At 45.1% G+C, this 17,683-nt stretch overlaps 1 protein-coding gene across 6 annotated transcripts in view; it reads left to right on the forward strand.

Moving 5' to 3' along the window:
- The window catches only part of RASSF2 (Ras association domain family member 2), a 42,465-nt gene extending 25,146 nt beyond the window's left edge, over window positions 1-17,319 (forward strand). For all 6 annotated transcript variants that reach the window (XM_079129115.1, XM_079129116.1, XM_079129111.1 and 3 more), the window contains exons 4-12: window positions 462-537; window positions 3,483-3,634; window positions 5,991-6,079; window positions 10,242-10,402; window positions 11,186-11,291; window positions 13,265-13,312; window positions 13,701-13,822; window positions 15,008-15,105; window positions 16,970-17,319. In XM_079129115.1, coding sequence (XP_078985241.1) covers window positions 462-537; window positions 3,483-3,634; window positions 5,991-6,079; window positions 10,242-10,402; window positions 11,186-11,291; window positions 13,265-13,312; window positions 13,701-13,822; window positions 15,008-15,105; window positions 16,970-17,039 — 922 coding nt within the window. In that variant the 3' untranslated portion in view covers window positions 17,040-17,319. The remainder of the gene's footprint in view (window positions 1-461; window positions 538-3,482; window positions 3,635-5,990; window positions 6,080-10,241; window positions 10,403-11,185; window positions 11,292-13,264; window positions 13,313-13,700; window positions 13,823-15,007; window positions 15,106-16,969) is intronic.
- The last annotated feature ends 364 nt before the right edge of the window (window positions 17,320-17,683 follow it).

Consider the following 17,683-nt stretch of genomic DNA (forward strand, 5'->3'; position numbering starts at 1 on the left):
TTAACCTTCTGAAAAGCCTGAGTTTTTGAGTCTTGCAAAAGCTTGTGGAGAACTCTCCTCGCCTCCTTCACAGCATGCACGAAGGAGGGGAGCTGTGGAGAGGCTGACGAAACCTGTCTGTGGTCTTTGAAGGGCCTGTGACCTTGTAGAAGGGAGTTTCTCTCCGTGAATCTGTGACATGCCCACTCATTTGGCTTGGGTTTCGGGGCAATGTTGTCAGGGACGTTGGTCGGGGCAGTTCAGGCCTGTCTTGGGCTCTGGAGTTGCTTCTCACATTCAGTCAGGTCTGGAGTGGTGCTTACTCTTGACCTTGATCCTGGGGGAAGGTGGCCATGGGGTCTTGTGAAACTGTGTGTGTCCATGTGAACCCACACTCAAAGGGTAACGGAGGTCAGGTTAGAGGTGAGAATGATTGCATTATAAGGGGCTTCAGCTGAAAATGTTGTAACTTCCCCACCAAGGAACGAACTTCTCCTGCATCTGAAGACCTACAACCTGTACTATGAAGGCCAGAATTTGCAGCTGCGGCACAGAGAGGTAAGGTGCCCCAGGGAAGGCCTGGCAAGCTCCTGCCTCGGTGGGCTGGCCCAGTCTTTATCTCCACTCCGTCTGTGTCTGAGGGGCCTGAGGTCTCCAGAGGTCCCTGCCCCTCCTGCCCCAGTGAGTGGCCTCTCACTTACGATGTTGGCAATAGTCCTTGGGGTTGTTTGGAAGGAGGTCCCAGGCCCAGTTTTGTTCCAGAACCGGTGAGTTTTTCTGCTCTGTAAACATCCTGATGGGAGTGTGACGGGGTAGCATACCCTCAGAGGGGGTGTCTCCAGAGGGAGGTTTTCATAAAGTGACCCTCTCAGACGGCTCCCAAGTAGGCGTCCCCTTGTTGGGTGATTCTAGAACCTTACCCATCCTCTGTGCTTACACTTCTGGGTCCAAGTCCTATCACTTCAGTGACTGCACAGATCACATAAGCTCTGGGTGGGGACTCTCACTCTCTCCCCCAACCTGTGGCCATCTTCTCAGTCCTTCTCTGGATGCCCTTTGCTGTCCCTCTGACTTTCCCCAGCCCCCTCCCTGAAGCTAAGCTTACCCATCCTGTATCTGTTTCTGTATAGCCTGTTATCAGATAGATGTTGAGTTATAAGGATGCTGGTGGAGTAATTTATACTCGAGCATTCTTGACTGATAAGAAGCCATGTATAATACCCTCTCAAACACAGTTCCAGGTTATCAAGCTGTGGCGATTTAATCCATAGAAATAGATAGCAGATGGTGGAATTTCAGCCGCTCAGGCAGGCTATTGGGGGTAGGATATGGGATGCAGTGGCCTTTTCCTGTGTCCCTCAAACCACTCCACTTAGGCAAAGGCTTATTGTGGGTTAAATTCTGTCCTACAGTAGTTCAAGATCAGGATGCCAGCCCTGCCCAGCTGGAAGTCCTTATAAATCATCTGTACTTACATAAAGTCTTTTTCTCTCTCTCTCTCACCAGGGATTAAACCCAGAAGCACTGAACCACTGAGCTACCTCCCCAACCCCCTCCCTGCACCTTTTTTTTTGAGTTGGTCTTACTAAGTTGCTTAGGGCCTTGATAGATTGTTAGGCTGACCTCAAACTTGAGATCCTCTTCCCTTAGCTTCCCAAGTTGCTGGGATTACAGGCATGTGTCACTGCACCAGGCCATAAAGCCCTTCTCCCTAAGATCCCTAAATGCTCTGAAGTTGTTCCATTCCTCTTCTGATTCCCCCCAACCTCCACCAAGATTCTTTGGCTTGGATTAGTTATTCAATGGGCACATGCCATTTTCACCCATTGGGCTTGTCTTGAAGATGTGACCATGACCCAAGTTGGACACCCATGGTACTTGCCCAAAAAACGTGGGTTCAGAAGCGTTTTTCTGAGACTGGAGAAAAAAAATCTGACCCTTTTGGGCATTGTCCTCAAAGCTTCTACTCATTAGTGGCTGGCCCTTGAGCAAGATTTTGGTCCTTAATCAACTTTCCTAGGGTATATCCTATAAAATAAATTGTCAAAGACAGCTGGGCGTCATGGTGCATGACTAATCTCAGAGTCTTGGGAGGCTGAGGTAGGAGGATTGCAAATTCAAGGCCAGTCTCAGTGACTTAGTGAGGACCTAAGCAACTTAGTGAGACCCAGTCTCAAATAAAAAATTAAAAGGAATGGGGCTATAGCTCAGTGGTAAAATGCCCCTGAATTTAATCCCCAGAATAAATTATCAAGGTATTGCATGATTAAAGGTTTTTGTGGTCATAAGTGAGATCTACTTTTTTAAGATGGAATCTATTGATGCCCTTAAAAAGATTTCACATTTGCCAGGTGCAGTGGCACACACCTGTAATCTCAGTGACTCAGGAGGCTGAGGCAGGAGGATCACAAGTTCAAAGTCAGTCTTGGCAATTCAATGAGGCCCTAAGCAACTTAGCAAGACACTGTCTCTAAATAAAATATTTAAAATGGCTGGGGATGTGGCTTAGTGATTAAGCACCCCTGGGTTTAATCCCTGGTACTAAAAACAAAACAAAACAAAAGAAAGAAAGATTTCACATTTACCTTCCTCTTAGTCAACAACCTTTTAGCATAACTTGGAATTCCTGTGGGATTTATTCACCTCTTGGACAGTCGTAATATTATGAGTGCTGAGAAGTTCTGTTAAGAAGTTTGATTAACACAGCCTCTCCCAGCTCATGATCACTTGACATCCTTTTAAGGCAACAGTTCATCTGCTAAAGGAGCTGGTGTTCTGTAGAATAAACTTGGGAAATACTACTTTAAATATCCTTCATCCAGAGGATTGGATTGCTAGACATATATCATAACTAAGGGCATGTCACTTTCTGTAGTAGGAGAGGGGAAAGTAGCTAATTCAAGAACCCAGTTCTTGCTTCTATTAATAAGGCTAGTCTCATTTTATTTGGTACCAGGGATTGAATCCAGGGGTGTCCAACCATTGAGCTAGACCCTTTGCCCTTTTTATTTTTTATTTTGAGACATTGTCTCTGCTAAATTGCCTAGGGCCTCACTAAGTTGCTGAGGCTGGCTTTGAACTTGTGATCCTCCTGCCTCAGCCTCCTGATTCACTGCGATTACAGATGTGTGCCACCAAGCCTAGCTAGTCTCACTTCTTGCACATATTTATTAGAATTTCACAGCAACTTTTTTTTTTTTTTCCAGAGCTGGGGTGGAACCCAAGGCCTCACACATGCTAGGCAAGTGCTCCACCACTGAGCTACACCCTCAGCTCCTTCACAGCAGCTTTTGGGCTGCCCTGTAAGGTTAGCTTCAGGGTGTCAGGGAACTTTATAGCAGAGCGTGTCTTGGAGTTGGGACATATGAACACCATTCACCTCCTGTGAATACAGTCTGATGCACCCAGATGGGACATGGGAGAATGATGTTTTTGTCCCCTGGTGTGGTGCTGGCTTCTGTGGGGCTTTTCTGGGCTCACCAGGCTGATTGCTTTGTGGGCAGGAAGAAGATGAGTTCATTGTGGAGGGGCTGCTGAATATCTCCTGGGGGCTGCGCCGGCCCATCCGCCTGCAGATGCAGGACGACAATGAGCGCATCCGCCCCCCTCCATCCTCCTCCTCCTGGCACTCCGGCTGCAACTTGGGGGCTCAAGGGTGAGTGAGGAGCGATAGGGCTGGGAGGTGACAGAGTGTCTGGGGTATTGTGTGTCCTCAGGCAGATAAACCTTCCCCTGGCCAGCCATGCTCCGGGTCCTGTTCCCACCACCTCCACTGCTACCTGCTTTGGGCTTGGGTTGAGGAGAATGGGGTTGGGTTGGTATAATAGGGCCTCCATTCTCTCTCCACAATCCCTGAGGGAGGTCAGGGTGAGGAGCGAAGGTGCTGAGTCGGAGAGGGGACATGCCAGAGTGTCCTCCCTGGTGGAGAATTCAGGAGCCTCGGGATTGCTGCTAGTGGCTGCCACATCCTGCAGGTTTCTAACAGGATGCCAATGTGTTGGCGTCCTCCCCACTGGGACCACTCCTCATAGAATGGCCTCCACTCTAGGGACATTTAGGATCTGAAGTTTCAGACTGAAGCTCTCTGAATCTTGGGGGAACCTGGAAAAAGAGAAGGAATGTCAACCCCCATCTGAACCAGCCTGGTGAAGTCAGCCAGGGGTCTGCTCCACACCTGGAACTGGCTCATGGTCTCCTTCTCCTGGTCCCCGTGGGAAGGACTGTGAAGATCATGCCTGTTCCTCCCCAAACCGTGCTTCCCATGTGGCCCAATGAGTAACCAAATGCATCTATGTAGCCGCACCCTTTTTACTGTCTTTCTGGGACTTTGGTTTTTAGGATCAAGTGACTAGCCTTCTTCCCTCCTGAAACTTGCTGATGTTGGCTGTCTGCAGGCGAGAGCCTGGGTGGAGTATGCCAAAACCACAGGGATGTTTTTTTCTAGTTTAAATAAGAACCGAGCCCTCTCTGTTGGCCACATGAAATGTTTTGTTTAACTCCGTGGCCAAATCTATCTTTACAATTCAAAGATACCTCCAAAGTGGCCGGACTCTGGAGGTGATCTGGTTTTCTTGCAAGAGATTCTAAGAAGGAAAGTTCTTGCCCATCCCATTGGGATGTCTGGTCAGGGTTCTTTGGTTTCATTTAACTTTGCTGGTTTCACACGGCTTTGCCGTCAGAGATTACATTGTATTTTATTTCCAAGGAGCCAAACCCTATCCACTGTCTGACATTGACCCTGTTACATTCCGTTCCCTACATGACGTGATTACAAAAATTCCATTTGACCGTGGGGCCTTTGTCTGAGGCTGTTGTTTGGGGGGGGGGGGTCCTTTAATCTGCACCCTTGTGGCATCAAGCTGGTCTTGGGTGATCCTTGAAACTTACAAATACTTTGAGAGTAACCAGGTAGTGTCCAGCTTCAGTGAATCCAATACCTGGATTACTGTGTTAAGAAGGATGCTGAGGCAAGTTTCTGCTTCAGCAAGAAAGAGGACTTTGGATCAGGAAGTAAAGAGTAGCTGGCTACTCTGGATGCCAAGTGTTCATTATTCCCTGAGAGGCTGTGGCTAGAAAGCTGTATTATTACAGAAATTCCTTCAGATTTTCAATATTAATTTTCTTCCCTTAGAACTATCATCCTTGAAACATAAGGCCTGTCTCTACTGGGTCACTCTTTTCACACTGGGATGGCACTAATTGGTTAAATATGATTCTCCTTTCTGGCCAAATCCTCTGTTGATTTTGGGTGTGTTTCTCTGAACTGCTTCTATTGTCCCTTTTGGCTTTGAGGAATTAATTGCCAGTTATGGCAAACCCAGGTCTTAGCTCAAACTGCCTCCTCGGACCCTCTCTCTAGCTTGACTGGGGACTCCATCCTCGCAACCCTGAGAATTCTGTCATCGGTGCCCCTTCCAAAGCTGCCCTGACCCTTGTAGCATCCAACCTATTACTTTCCACTCCTGTTAGAAGCCAGAAGTGGTTTCTGAGTTTTTCCTTCAATTGAAGGGAATCTGGGGCTGGGAATATGGCTCAGTGGTAGAGAGCTTGCCTGTCCCTGAGTGGGGCCCTGAGTTGGATCCCTAGCACCGGAAAATAAACCAGAAGCAAATCTGAACTGGAGTCCTGCCCCAGAAACAAACAGCCATTATTAGGGTTTCAAAAATAAGTCATAGAACCCACATGGGCTTAGAAACCCAGCACAGGCAACACACGGGTTTTGTTCTTTGGAGTTTTCCTTTCTGGGCTGGATGAATTAGGTGTTTGTGTTGCTGCAGATGTTGGAAGAGAGCATTTTCTTTTTCCTAAACTCCCCCCTCCTCACTCAGTGCTCAGCCTGCAAGCTGGGCCAGCCTCCTGGGATGCTCAGGGAAGCCCACCTGCATCCTTCATCAGCTGGTGTGTGCTGGTACCCAGCCCAGCACCAGCAAAGGGTTCTCCTCGCAGAACTGGGGTGGGTGGAAGGAGGGTATCGGGGCTAAACCAGTCTCCCTTTTGTTTTCTTCCCCCAGCACCATTCTGAAGCCCCTCACCATGCCTAACATTCAGATCTCCGAGGTGGATGCGCCTCCCGAGAGTGAGCAGACACCAAGCCCCACAGGTACACGTGCAGGGGAGGAACCTCCGGTTAGGGGCCAACTGGGTGATAGATGTTGTAAAGTGGGATTTATTTGTACAGATGCAGAATTGCATGGTTCAAGATTCTAAAAGCATTAAAAGGAAACCAATTTAAAATCTCCACCTCCATCATGGAGTGTCCTCCCTAAAACAACCTGAGTACATCCCTCCCCACACAGTCTATTCAAATACAAGAAATACACACTGGCAGACCTGTGGAACTGGACGTCATTTCTTTCTTTCTTTTTAAATATTTCTTAGTTATAGATGAGCACAATACCTTTATTTTATTTATTTATTTTTATGTGGTGCTGAGGATCAAATCCAGTACCTCACACATGCAAGGCAAGTGCTCTACCGCTGAGCCACAACCCCAGCTCCTGGATGTCATTTCTTATCTTCTCTTTTTTTATACAAGTGGTAGCATTTTGTACATTGCTGGTTTTATCTATATTTTTTTCATTTAACTTGGGATTATTCCACACAGATCCATAAAGAACTTCTCTGTTCTTTACAGTGCTACAGGATTCCATGGAAAAATGGTAATTATTTAGTTACTCCTATTGATGAGACATTTAAGTCATTGCAGTCTTTGCTATAACAAACCAGATTGCTGACAGTGACCTTATGCACGTGCCATTTCACTCATTTGTAAGCATGTCTATAGAATTCCTTGAAGTAGAATTAGTGGGTCTGAGATGATAGGTGTTTGCAATTTTGACAGATGTTGTCAGTTTGCAAATCATAAAACATGAATCAAATATATTTTAATAAAAAGAGATTAACCTACTTGTGCCTCGAAATTCTATCACTGTTGATGTTTTATATTTATAGACATACATAGGTAGAAATATGTCAGGGGACCTTCCACATATTTCTTTTTATGTGTCCTATTAACATTTTTTCCAATTTTTTATTGTGATAAAATACATATAATATTTTCATTGTTAGCCATTTTGAAGTATACTGTTCAGTGGTGTTAAATATATTTGTGATTGTGCAGTTTATCACTATTAAGCATCCGGACTCTTCTTCCCTTAAAACCATCATCCTTGTATGGGGGAAAATGTACACTCATACATTGCTGGTGGGACTACAGATTGGTAGTAGTACTCCACTCTGGAAAGCAGTGTGGAGATTCCTTAGAAAACTTGGAATGGAACCACTCCTCAGCATATACCCAGAAGACTAAAAATCAGCATACTATAGTGATGCAGCCACATCAACGTTTATAGCAGCTCAATTCACAGTAGCTAAGCTATGTAACCAACCTAAGTGTCCTTCAAAGGATGAATGGATAAAGAAAATGTGGTGCATCAAAGTTCATACTTTATTTCACAACATCTAAGCTTTCTAGATGTCCTGAGGTGACAGTGAATCATAAAAAGTAGAGCTAGTGAATTAGCCAATTTGTAAATAACTATTTTTTATAATTGATAGAAAAGATGCATCTGGGACATGGAATTGCTTTGTTTCTGGGCAATGTGTATCAGGACTTGCTCATTAGGCTGGCAGCAGAAGGGCACAGGGGCACACACAGGGAAAGACAGGAGCAAGTGCTCAAGGATTGTCATTTTCATGTGAGCCACTGGCGTGTGCATCTTCTGGCTGTACTACAGGAATACTTTAATTCACTGGGAACATGCATTCTTGCTAATACTTTAGTAGTAGAAATCTGGTAATGAAACAAGCTTGGTGTATCCTGTTGCTTTGTCTCATTTTAAATTGAGCATTAAGGGAATGCATTATTTTAATTGTAACTCTGCCGATATGTCTATCTAGACGCCTGTTGCCATTTCTGTCTTCAGTGAAATTTTTGTCCCCAAGAAAGGATAACAGATTGAGTTGGTATAGTATATTCTTGGTTATCAAAAATACTCATGTAGCTTTGGGATTTTGCATTGGTGAATATTCATGATGTGTGGAAAAGCATGATCCACACGACAATCTCAATCACACAAAATGGGATTTTTTTTTTTTTTTTTTTTTTTTTTTTTTGTGGTGCTGGGGATTGAACCCAGGGCCTTGTGCTTGTGAGCAGGCACTCTACCAACTGAGCTACATCCCCAGTCCACAAAATGGGATATTGTGTATGTATACACATGACCTGGAGGGACACGTCCAACTAAGCTGCTTGTGACTGGATGACTTTGTTCTTTGCTGTGTTTTTATTTTTCCTGTAATGTACACATTAACATTTAAAAAATAAATGCTATTTTAAAAACAAAACAAAACAAAACAAAAAAAACAAAAAAAAAGAAAGAAAGAAAGAAAGAAAATGTGGTGCATATACACAACGGACTATTACTCAACTAGAAAGAAGAATGAAATTATGGCATTTGCTAGTAAATGGATGGAACTGGAGATGATCATGCTAAGTGAAATAAGCCAATCCCCAAAAAACCAATGACTGACAATGTTTTCTCTGATATGTGGATGCTGACTCACAATAGGCCGGTGGATGGGTAGGTGGGTGGGTAGGTAGAGGGCAGGGGAGTGGAGGTTCACCGGATTGGCCAGGGGGGTTGGGGGGGATGGAGGAGGGGTGCGAATGGGAGAGACAGTAGAACTTTCCTATGTTCACATAGAACCAGTGCAACTCCACAGCATGTACAACCACAAAAATGCGAAGTTATAATCTAGTTATATATGATATGTCAAAATACATTCTACTGTCATGTATAACTTAAAAGAGCAAATAAAAAACTAAAACACACACACACACACACACACACACACACAGCATCATCCTTGAATCATTAAGGCCTGTCTCTAAAACCCAGAACTCTCTTCTTGTTTTTTTTTTTTTTTTTTTTTTTAAACTAGGTGATTTTTAAAATTATTATTATTTTTTTAAATTTATTTTTATTGTAAACAAATGGGATACATGTTGTTTCTGTTTGTACATGGAGTAACGGCATACCATTTGCGTAATCATACATTTACATAGGGTAATGATGTGAAACCTAGAACTCTCTTTTTAGAAAACTGAAACTCAGGAGCATAGCTCAGTGGAGGTCTCTTACCTAGCATGCACGAGGCCCTGGGTTTGAGCCCCTGCACCACAAAAAATAAAATTAAAAGCCCTGAAACTCTGTACTCATTAAATAACAGCTGCCCATTTCCCTACCCCTAGCCGTTGGCAACCGCATTCCCTCTCCTGCCCCTGTGGTTTTTGACTGTTCCCAGTACCTGCTATGAGTACAATCCTGCAGCACTTGTCTTCTTACCCCTGGCTATTCTCACTCAGCATCACGTCCTGAAGGCTCATCCATGTTGTGACACGTGTCGGAATTAGTTTGCACTATCCTGCAAACCCTCACATGCTTGTTCTATGCCTGGCATTGTTCTGAGTGCTGGCTATTCACTCATTTAGACCACCTCATAAGATGGGTGCTATTGTCAGCCCCGTTTTATAGATGAGAAAACGAGGAACAGAAAGACTCGTAGCAGGTGGCAGTGGAGGAGCTGGGATTTGAACCTGGGGAGTCTGGTTCTGAGGTCTGTTCTCTGAACCTTTTCACTATAGTACTTCTCAGTAAATCATGTTTTATGTTTCTCCTCCAGTGGGAAATAGTTTTTATAAAAATATATACAGGGGCCAGGGATATAGCTCACTTGGCAGAGTGCTTGTCTCGCAAGCACAAGGCCCTGGGTTCAAATCCCCAGCATCTCACACACACACACACACACACACACACACACATATATATATATATATATATACATTTTACAAAAATATATAAAAATAGATAAATTTCATAAAATATATTTTGGGAAGGGAATGAGTGCTGAAGTATTGACTACAAAGGGACCTTGTACAAGCTGCTGCATCCCAGGTCCAGGCAAACAGCTCCACCCTTCCCTTTCCTCCCTCCCTTCCTCCCTCTCTCCCTCCCTCCCTCCCTCCCTCCCTTCCTTCCTACTGGGGATTGAACTCAGAGATGCTCTACCACGATGCTCTATCATGGAACTACATCCCCAGCTCTTCTTTAAAATTTTGAGACAAGGTCTTATTAAGTTGCTCAGGGCCTTGACAAGTTGCCAAGACTTGTGATCCTCCTGCTTCAGCCTCCTGAGTCGCTGGGATTATAGGTGTGCGCCGTCACACTCAGCCAGAGCTCATTTCCCCCCTTTCCTTTCAGACTCCAGGGGCCTGAAACCTGTGCAGGAAGACACCCCACAGTTGATGCGCACACGCAGTGATGTTGGGGTTCGTCGCCGTGGCAACGTGAGAACACCCAGTGACCAGCGGCGAATCAGACGCCACCGCTTCTCCATCAATGGCCATTTCTACAACCACAAGGTAGAGTGAGTGGGGGAAGGTGAAGGGACAGTTTCAGAGGGGCAACATCCCTTCCTGGGCACCTGCCACCTCAGGGCTATAGCCACGTGATGCCTGGTGGAATACCTAGGAAATTGTGTTTACTTTTCGGTCTTTGAGCTGTAGGAACTGCTGGGTCTATGAGGGATAAGGGACCCTAGGTCAAGGAGATTCTTGCTTGGGTTACGGGTACATTCAGGGGGGCTTTACAAAGCAGCACCTGCTATAGCCTTGAAGACTTCCTAAACACCCTCATGAACAGCCCCACCCAGGTACATCTGTCTGTTACCCCTGTACCTCGCAGCAGGTGCATAGTCTGACTTTTTCCTGAGCCTAATGGCTTCCCTGAAGCTGTGAATACCAATCAGCACCTTCTCCACAGGCTAGCTGACCCCCTTCTTCCCCATTTGGTTCAAATCCTGCCCTTACTGAAAGGGCGCGACTGGAGACTGTCCAGGGACCACCTCATGGTGGTTCCAGCAAAAGTGTCCTTGTGAGTGTTTTATTTGGAGAGAAGGTTCAATTTCTCCTCCCCAACCATACCCTTTGGGGAGTCAGCCCTGAGCCTCCCACAGAGGAGTCCAAACTGAGTTAGTCAAACCTTGAGGGCTGCTTGTCCACATCAAAGCCCGATGCTCACCAGGTTGCCAGGGGCTTCTCAGTGGGCACCTTTGAGTACCATTGTCAATCAACCTGGTTCCTACCTGGGTTTTTGTGCTGTCTTTGTCTTTGCTCCCACCCTGATCTGGACCCCTCTATTGACAGACCTCCGTATTCACGCCTGCCTATGGTTCCGTCACCAATGTCCGCATCAACAGCACCATGACAACCCCACAGGTCTTGAAGCTGCTGCTCAACAAATTTAAGGCAAGTTCCTTTTGCTGGCTGTGTGCCTTGGGCCCCTAGAGGGACAGTGAGGGAAGCTTTAGAGAGTGTGGCTTGCGGAGTGCTGGACAGAGGGTTTGAGTTTTTTCGATCCTTGCTATCAAGGCAAAGCCCACAGCATTAGCATTATCCAGAAGCTTGTTAGAAAAGCAGATTCTTAGACCCCATCCCAGACCTGTCGTGTCAGAAACTCTGAGGGTGAGGCCAGGGAGTCTCTTTAACAGGCCTGCAGAGGTGTCCACAGCCCACTAGAGTTTGAGAAGCGTCAGCCCTGGTGTGCTTTTATGTGCTGCCGTGGACAACCCCAGGGCCTGACCTCTGGTTTCATGCTTAGTGCACAGATCAGCTTCTGAAATACAGGTGAAGACTCTGCTTTTTAAAGGAAGACTTAAATAGACATGAAAATTATAGTGCACGCACAGTGTTTTCAAGATACTATTACTGTTTTCTACATTCCCTTTATAATTCTTTTGGAGACCAGTTTCTTATTTTCATCTATTTTAAATGATTTATAAGCAGTATTTTAGTCAGCTTTTTCTCTCTGCATCCAAAAGACCTGACAAGAATAATTTTAGAGGAGGAAAAGTTTATTTGACACTCAGGATTTCAAAGATCTTAGTCCATAGATGGCCAACTCCATTCTTTGGGGCTCCAGATGAGGCAGAACATCATGGTGGAAGAGTGTAGTGGTGGAAAGCAGCTCAGGACATGGCACCAGGAAAGAGAGAGAGAGAGAGAGAGACAGAGAGAGAGAGAGACAGAGAGAGAGAGAGAGACAGAGAGAGAGAAAGAGAGAGAGAGACAGAGAGAGAGAGACAGACAGAGAGACAGACAGAGAGAGACAGACAGAGAGAGACAGAGAGAGAGAGAGAGATCTCTGTTCAACAAGGACAAAATATATCCTGAAGGGCACGCCCCCTCGGACCCACCTCCTCCTGCCACACCCTACCTGCCTATAGTTACCACCAAGTTAATCCCTATCAGGGATTAATGGACTGACTATATTAAACCTCTTATAACCCAATCATTTTACCTCTAAGCTTTCTTGCATTGCCTCACACATGAGCTTTCCGAGGACACCTAATAACTAAACCATGACGAACGGTGTCTTGCTGTGTTGCCCAGGCTGGTCTCAAACTTCGAGGTTCAAGATCTTCTACCTCAGCTTCTCAAGTAGCTGTGACTATAGGTGCATGCCAGTGTGCCTAGCTAGTGTACTTGTTTTTAATGGACGCCAGGGCAGCCTAGAATGCAGGACCCTAGGTTTGAATTTCTTTCTATCACCTGCTAGATGACTGAGTGGGGCAATTGATTTCATTTACCCAGGCTTCTGCTTTCTCATCCATAAAAAGAGGATGAGGATAATGTGTTTTGAGGTTGTCAGGAGCACAAGATGAGTTAAAAATAAGTAAAGCGTGTGGAACTTCATTTTACAATAAGTGTTGCCTGTTACTGGTTGAGCATCCCTAATCTGAAATCTGAAATTCTCCAAAGTTAGACACTTTTTGAAAACTGACATTATGCTCAAAAAGTTTCTGATTTTTGGAGCATTTTGGATTTCAGGGTTCTGAAGATAAAGTTTATGCAGATATTCCAAAATCTGAAAAACTCCAAAATATGAAATATCTTTGGCCTCAAACATTTCAGATAAAGGAGGCTCAACCTGTATTATCTCTCTCTCTTTTTTTTTTTTAAGTTGAAATTCTGGTGATAGAAACAAGAACTTCATGCATGGGAGGCAGGTGCTCTATAACGGAGCTACACCTCCAGCCCTGTATTATCTATTATTGATAAAGTTATCTGCCTACCCCCATCTCCTTTTCAGAGTTGTAAATAAAAAGTATCCCCTCAAAAGACCCTAAATCTGACTTTTCAGTGTTGAGGAAGATGGAATGTCTCAAAGCCAGAGTATTTAAATACATGCTTTCAACAAGTCTCTTTTGCTCCTGATTCAGATAGAGAATTCAGCGGAGGAGTTTGCTTTGTACGTGGTCCACACCAGTGGTGGTAAGTTTGAAGCACACAGTGTACTTCAAAACTTTTAATTAACTCAAAATAGCAAGTTAAAAAAAATGCCTCTGGCTCAGTTGTTGTTTGGGTTTTGGAAACTTCCAAATGTTGGCCTCCAGGGTTGGTGGACTTGCTGATGAGTCCACTGGGGAATGTCATATAATGGGCAGTAAACAAACCCTAAAACCTAACTGCCTATTAAAGAAGGAACTGGATTTTCTTGAGACACAGATAAAGCTAGTTCCTCAAAGTGACTTCTTCTAAAGGGCTTGAGGGGAGGATGTTGTTTTTGATGTTGTTTTGATGTTGAATAGTTCATTTACCTGTGGTGAGAAAGGTATTACAAGCTGAACTCAAGGATGTTCCTGGTTGTATGTGGTTCCAGAAAAGCAGAAGCTGAAGACCACTGATTACCCCCTGATTGCCCGAATCCTCCAGGGCCCATGTGAGCAGGTCTCTAAAGTGTTCCTGATGGAGAAGGACCAGGTGGAGGAAGTCACCTATGATGTGAGTTCCCTCCTGATTGGATGGTCTGTCCTCGGGAGGATGGGGATTTTCCATTTAGCATGGAGCTCCTTCTGGAATGCAGTTGGGGACCCTATCAATGCCAGGTTTTCTTGAAGCCAGCTGAAGGTATGTCCTTTGGGAATTGTTGGAGAAACCCTCTGGCAGAAAGTGATTTCCACCTAAGAAACAAATTTTGTGAGCCTCTCTAGGATATTGTAAGAGGTTTAAGAAGTAGTTTTATAAATACTCTCTTAAGAACATCAGAAAGTATTTTTGCCTTATGAATTAAGGTAAAAGAGGTTAAGAAATGTTTTTACCATATGTATGAGTCAGCTTTTGCTATCATAACAAACATCCCCAAATGTCAGTAGCTTACAGCAGCAAACATTCACTGCTTTTGCTCATGATTTTGCTGGCTGGTGGCTTGCTCTAGGCTGTGGGTTGAGTTCAGATCTTCATTGTGTATCTCATTCAGAGACCCAAGCTGAAGGATCTCTAGGGTATGTTCCTCATGAGTGATGGCTTGAACATGAGAAATCAGATCAAACCACCTAGGTGCATTTGAAGCTTCCACTCAGATTTAGCATATGTCCTGTTTGCACACATTCGATTGGCCAAAGGAAGTCACAAAGCCAAGCTCAACATTAATTGGATGGAGAAATATACTTCTCCCATGGAGGAAAGTTGACATAGTAGGTAGAGATTCTGATGGGGGAGGGGAAGACATTTCTTAACTTCCACTCACCTGTGAGCCACTCCCAGCCTCTCTGAAGCAAGTGCACATTTGGATACCCGTTGAGACTTGAGAAACAAATCATTATTCTGAGTCATGATGAGACTTCAAATTCTCTTAAGGGGTGAACAAAGAGGTTTATTAATTATTCTGAGTTCAGTTCCTTCAATATATCACTGTAATCACTGTATCAAAATTTGCCATCACCAAAATCATGGGCTAGATACCAGAGATGAAAAATGAGAAGTTAGGAGACTGTCATGTGACTGAAGCAATCTTCCTTGTGACTTTGAACCAGTCTCGGAAGAAGGCTTGCATCTTGGTTTTCAGGAAATCCTGGATTAGTGGGAAAATAGATTTCTCAAGGATCTGCCCTGCAGCAGAGTGTTGGCAAAAGAAACTGAAATCATGCTGGGAGGGCATACACCCCAGATTTGCTTCTTCCTCCCCAGGTGGCCCAGTACATAAAGTTTGAGATGCCTGTCCTTAAAAGCTTCATTCAGAAGCTCCAAGAGGAAGAAGATCGTGAAGTAAAGAAGCTGATGCGCAAGTAAGTGTGGCCTCTGGGGTGCTGGTTGGGTTTCTTTTTGGAGGAACCCTCAATGACAGGGGGTCTCTGTCCAGGTGCCATACAGAGACTGTGCCAGGTTGCTGCATGGAACTGGGGCTTATGGGCCTTCTTCAGGGGGCTGCCTGTTGACAAATCCAGATCTCAGATGGGGACATGAAACTTAAGTGTGCACCAATACACTTAGGGGCTTCAGTATACTTAAGGGCATCAAAATGTCCTTCCCTTCCTTTTGTGGAAGAACTCCAAAGAGAAGGTATGCTTTTAAATCTCTCTGGGGTCACTTTATCCTGCGTATTAATATTAGTCCATATCATGTTACTACAACAAAATGCCCAAGACTGGGTGATTTGTGAAGACAAGAGTTTTATTTAGCTCAAACAAACCTTTTGTTTGCACATGATGCTGCTTCTGCTTGACTCTGGTGGCCTCATGGTTGATCGCATGACAGTGGTGGGAACATGTGCAGAAGAGATCACATGACAAGACAGAAAGCCAGTCAGGGATTCAGGAGCCATGCTTGCTCTTTATAACAATTAGATCCTTCAAGAACTACTGGGATCCTGCAAGAACTACATCATTCCCTTCCGAGGGCAGTGTTCCTAGTGATGCATTTCATTAGTCCCTACCTCCTAAAGGTTTCACTCTCTCCCAAGGTCACCCACCACACTAAGGATCAAACTTCCAACACACGAACACTTGGGAGACACACTCAAACCATCCCCAAACCACGGCTTCCTGCCATCTCAGGTGTGCGATCAGGCTCCTGGCAGCAAGCGGATGTCCACTCAGACAAGGGTCTTTGAGAGGAGCATTTGGTGAAGGGACTATTTACAAAGACATGGCGGAGTCTGGGGTAACCTCAGGGGACAGTGCAGTCCCCGGGGCAAGTGTCTGCCGTCCTACCTGAAGGAGTGAAGATAAGCTGTGCAGACTGAGACCCGAGGTCTGGAAGCCCTGGACTGCTGTCTTAGCAGTGCATGTGATCTGAGCCCCCAACCTCTAAAATCCTTTCTTCCCACCCTTCCTCCTTTTCTAACGTTTCTCTTCTGGAAGCTTCATTTGGCTTGAAAAATCCAGTAAAGCCTCTTTCTGGGAAGGATTTTATGACTTCTTTGCCATGTTTAGTCACAAAATAGACTGCATTTCATAGATATGGAGGAACAATTGATTGATTTTTGCTACTGGAAAATACAGTCAAAGCTCTGTTTGCTGCTATTGCTAACTATGTCCTAGACTTTAAAAATAGCTGTGGTGTGCAAAACCACAAACAGTTCGCCCAGCACCATAATGCCCAGTCAGGTATCTGCACTGCCGTAGCTCAAGGACATCATGGGGAAACTGAACTCACCCGCGAGCCCTGGACATCCCTATGTGCTAGTTGCTATGGCCTCTTCTACAAAATACTGATGTCAGGTTGAACCTTATGAAGTTGCCATTTTGGTAGCCCCTCCCCGCCAAAAGGCTTAAATATTGGCAATTTCATGTTCCAGCCTAGATGAGGGCTCATGAGCTACCATGCATCTGAAGTGTTACGCATGGTGTCTTGGGCATCATAAGCACTCAGTTAATGTACCATTTATTATTATTGTTGTTGTTTTCACCATTCCCTCATTTAGTCAGACATTCTAATCATAGTAACATAATCTAACTTGGGTTTGACCTCTTTAGTTCTTTCATTTTGATGTGGAAATGAACATAGCAATGCAGTGGCTGAAGAGTAGGCCGATAATGGGGGCACAGGGACAGGTCCACAGTGTTGCTTGGTGTCACCTGGGTGGTGGGAAGATCACCCGAGGGTGGTGTTGCTGCCTGCCCTATACCACAGGCTGTTTCTTGCTCCTAGGTATACCGTGCTCCGGCTAATGATTCGGCAAAGGCTGGAGGAGATAGCCGAAACCCCAGCAACCATCTGAACCATGAGAACAAGGGGATCCAGACACCCCAGGGGCTGCGGATGACCTGAGATGACACACTGGAAGCTTGCTGCTTTCCTTCCATGGAAATGTTAAGATGCAGACCTCTGCAGCTCCTGATCAGCCATCATTTGCTCCCTGGAGCAGGATGAAGAAGCCAGCTGACAAGTCCCCATGCCTGGATCCCTGTTCTCTCTTCTCTCTCATGAAGACTTTTGTTCTAAGGAGGACCCAAAATGTGTGTGTGTGTGCATGCACACACACATACACACAAACACAATACATGTCCATGTGCCTCCCTGATATTTTCACATGCAATTAAATTCCAAGCAACCAGCACAAGTGCCATGAGACTATCAGATGATCTGTTGATGGGCAGGAAAGTCAGGGGAGTCACTATCCCAGGGGCTTTAGGCTAAAGAAGTGATTTCTCCCCTCTAGTGCCAGGGGGAAACCACACTTACCTGCCTATCTCTACAGTGGAAAAGTCCCTCAGACTCACCATTTGGGGAATTTATATCTTAGTAGAGATTCTCCCTGTTTGCCTGGAAGGATCTGTGGATGAGATCCTTGGAAATTAATAAAGCAACAGCTTCATACCCTTGGTGCAAGTCTGATGGCAGGAAAAAGATAAATCTTCACAT

This window comes from Sciurus vulgaris (genome assembly GCF_902686455.1).
Source record: "Sciurus vulgaris genome assembly, chromosome: 2".
In the NCBI taxonomy this organism is placed as follows: Eukaryota; Metazoa; Chordata; class Mammalia; order Rodentia; family Sciuridae; genus Sciurus; species Sciurus vulgaris.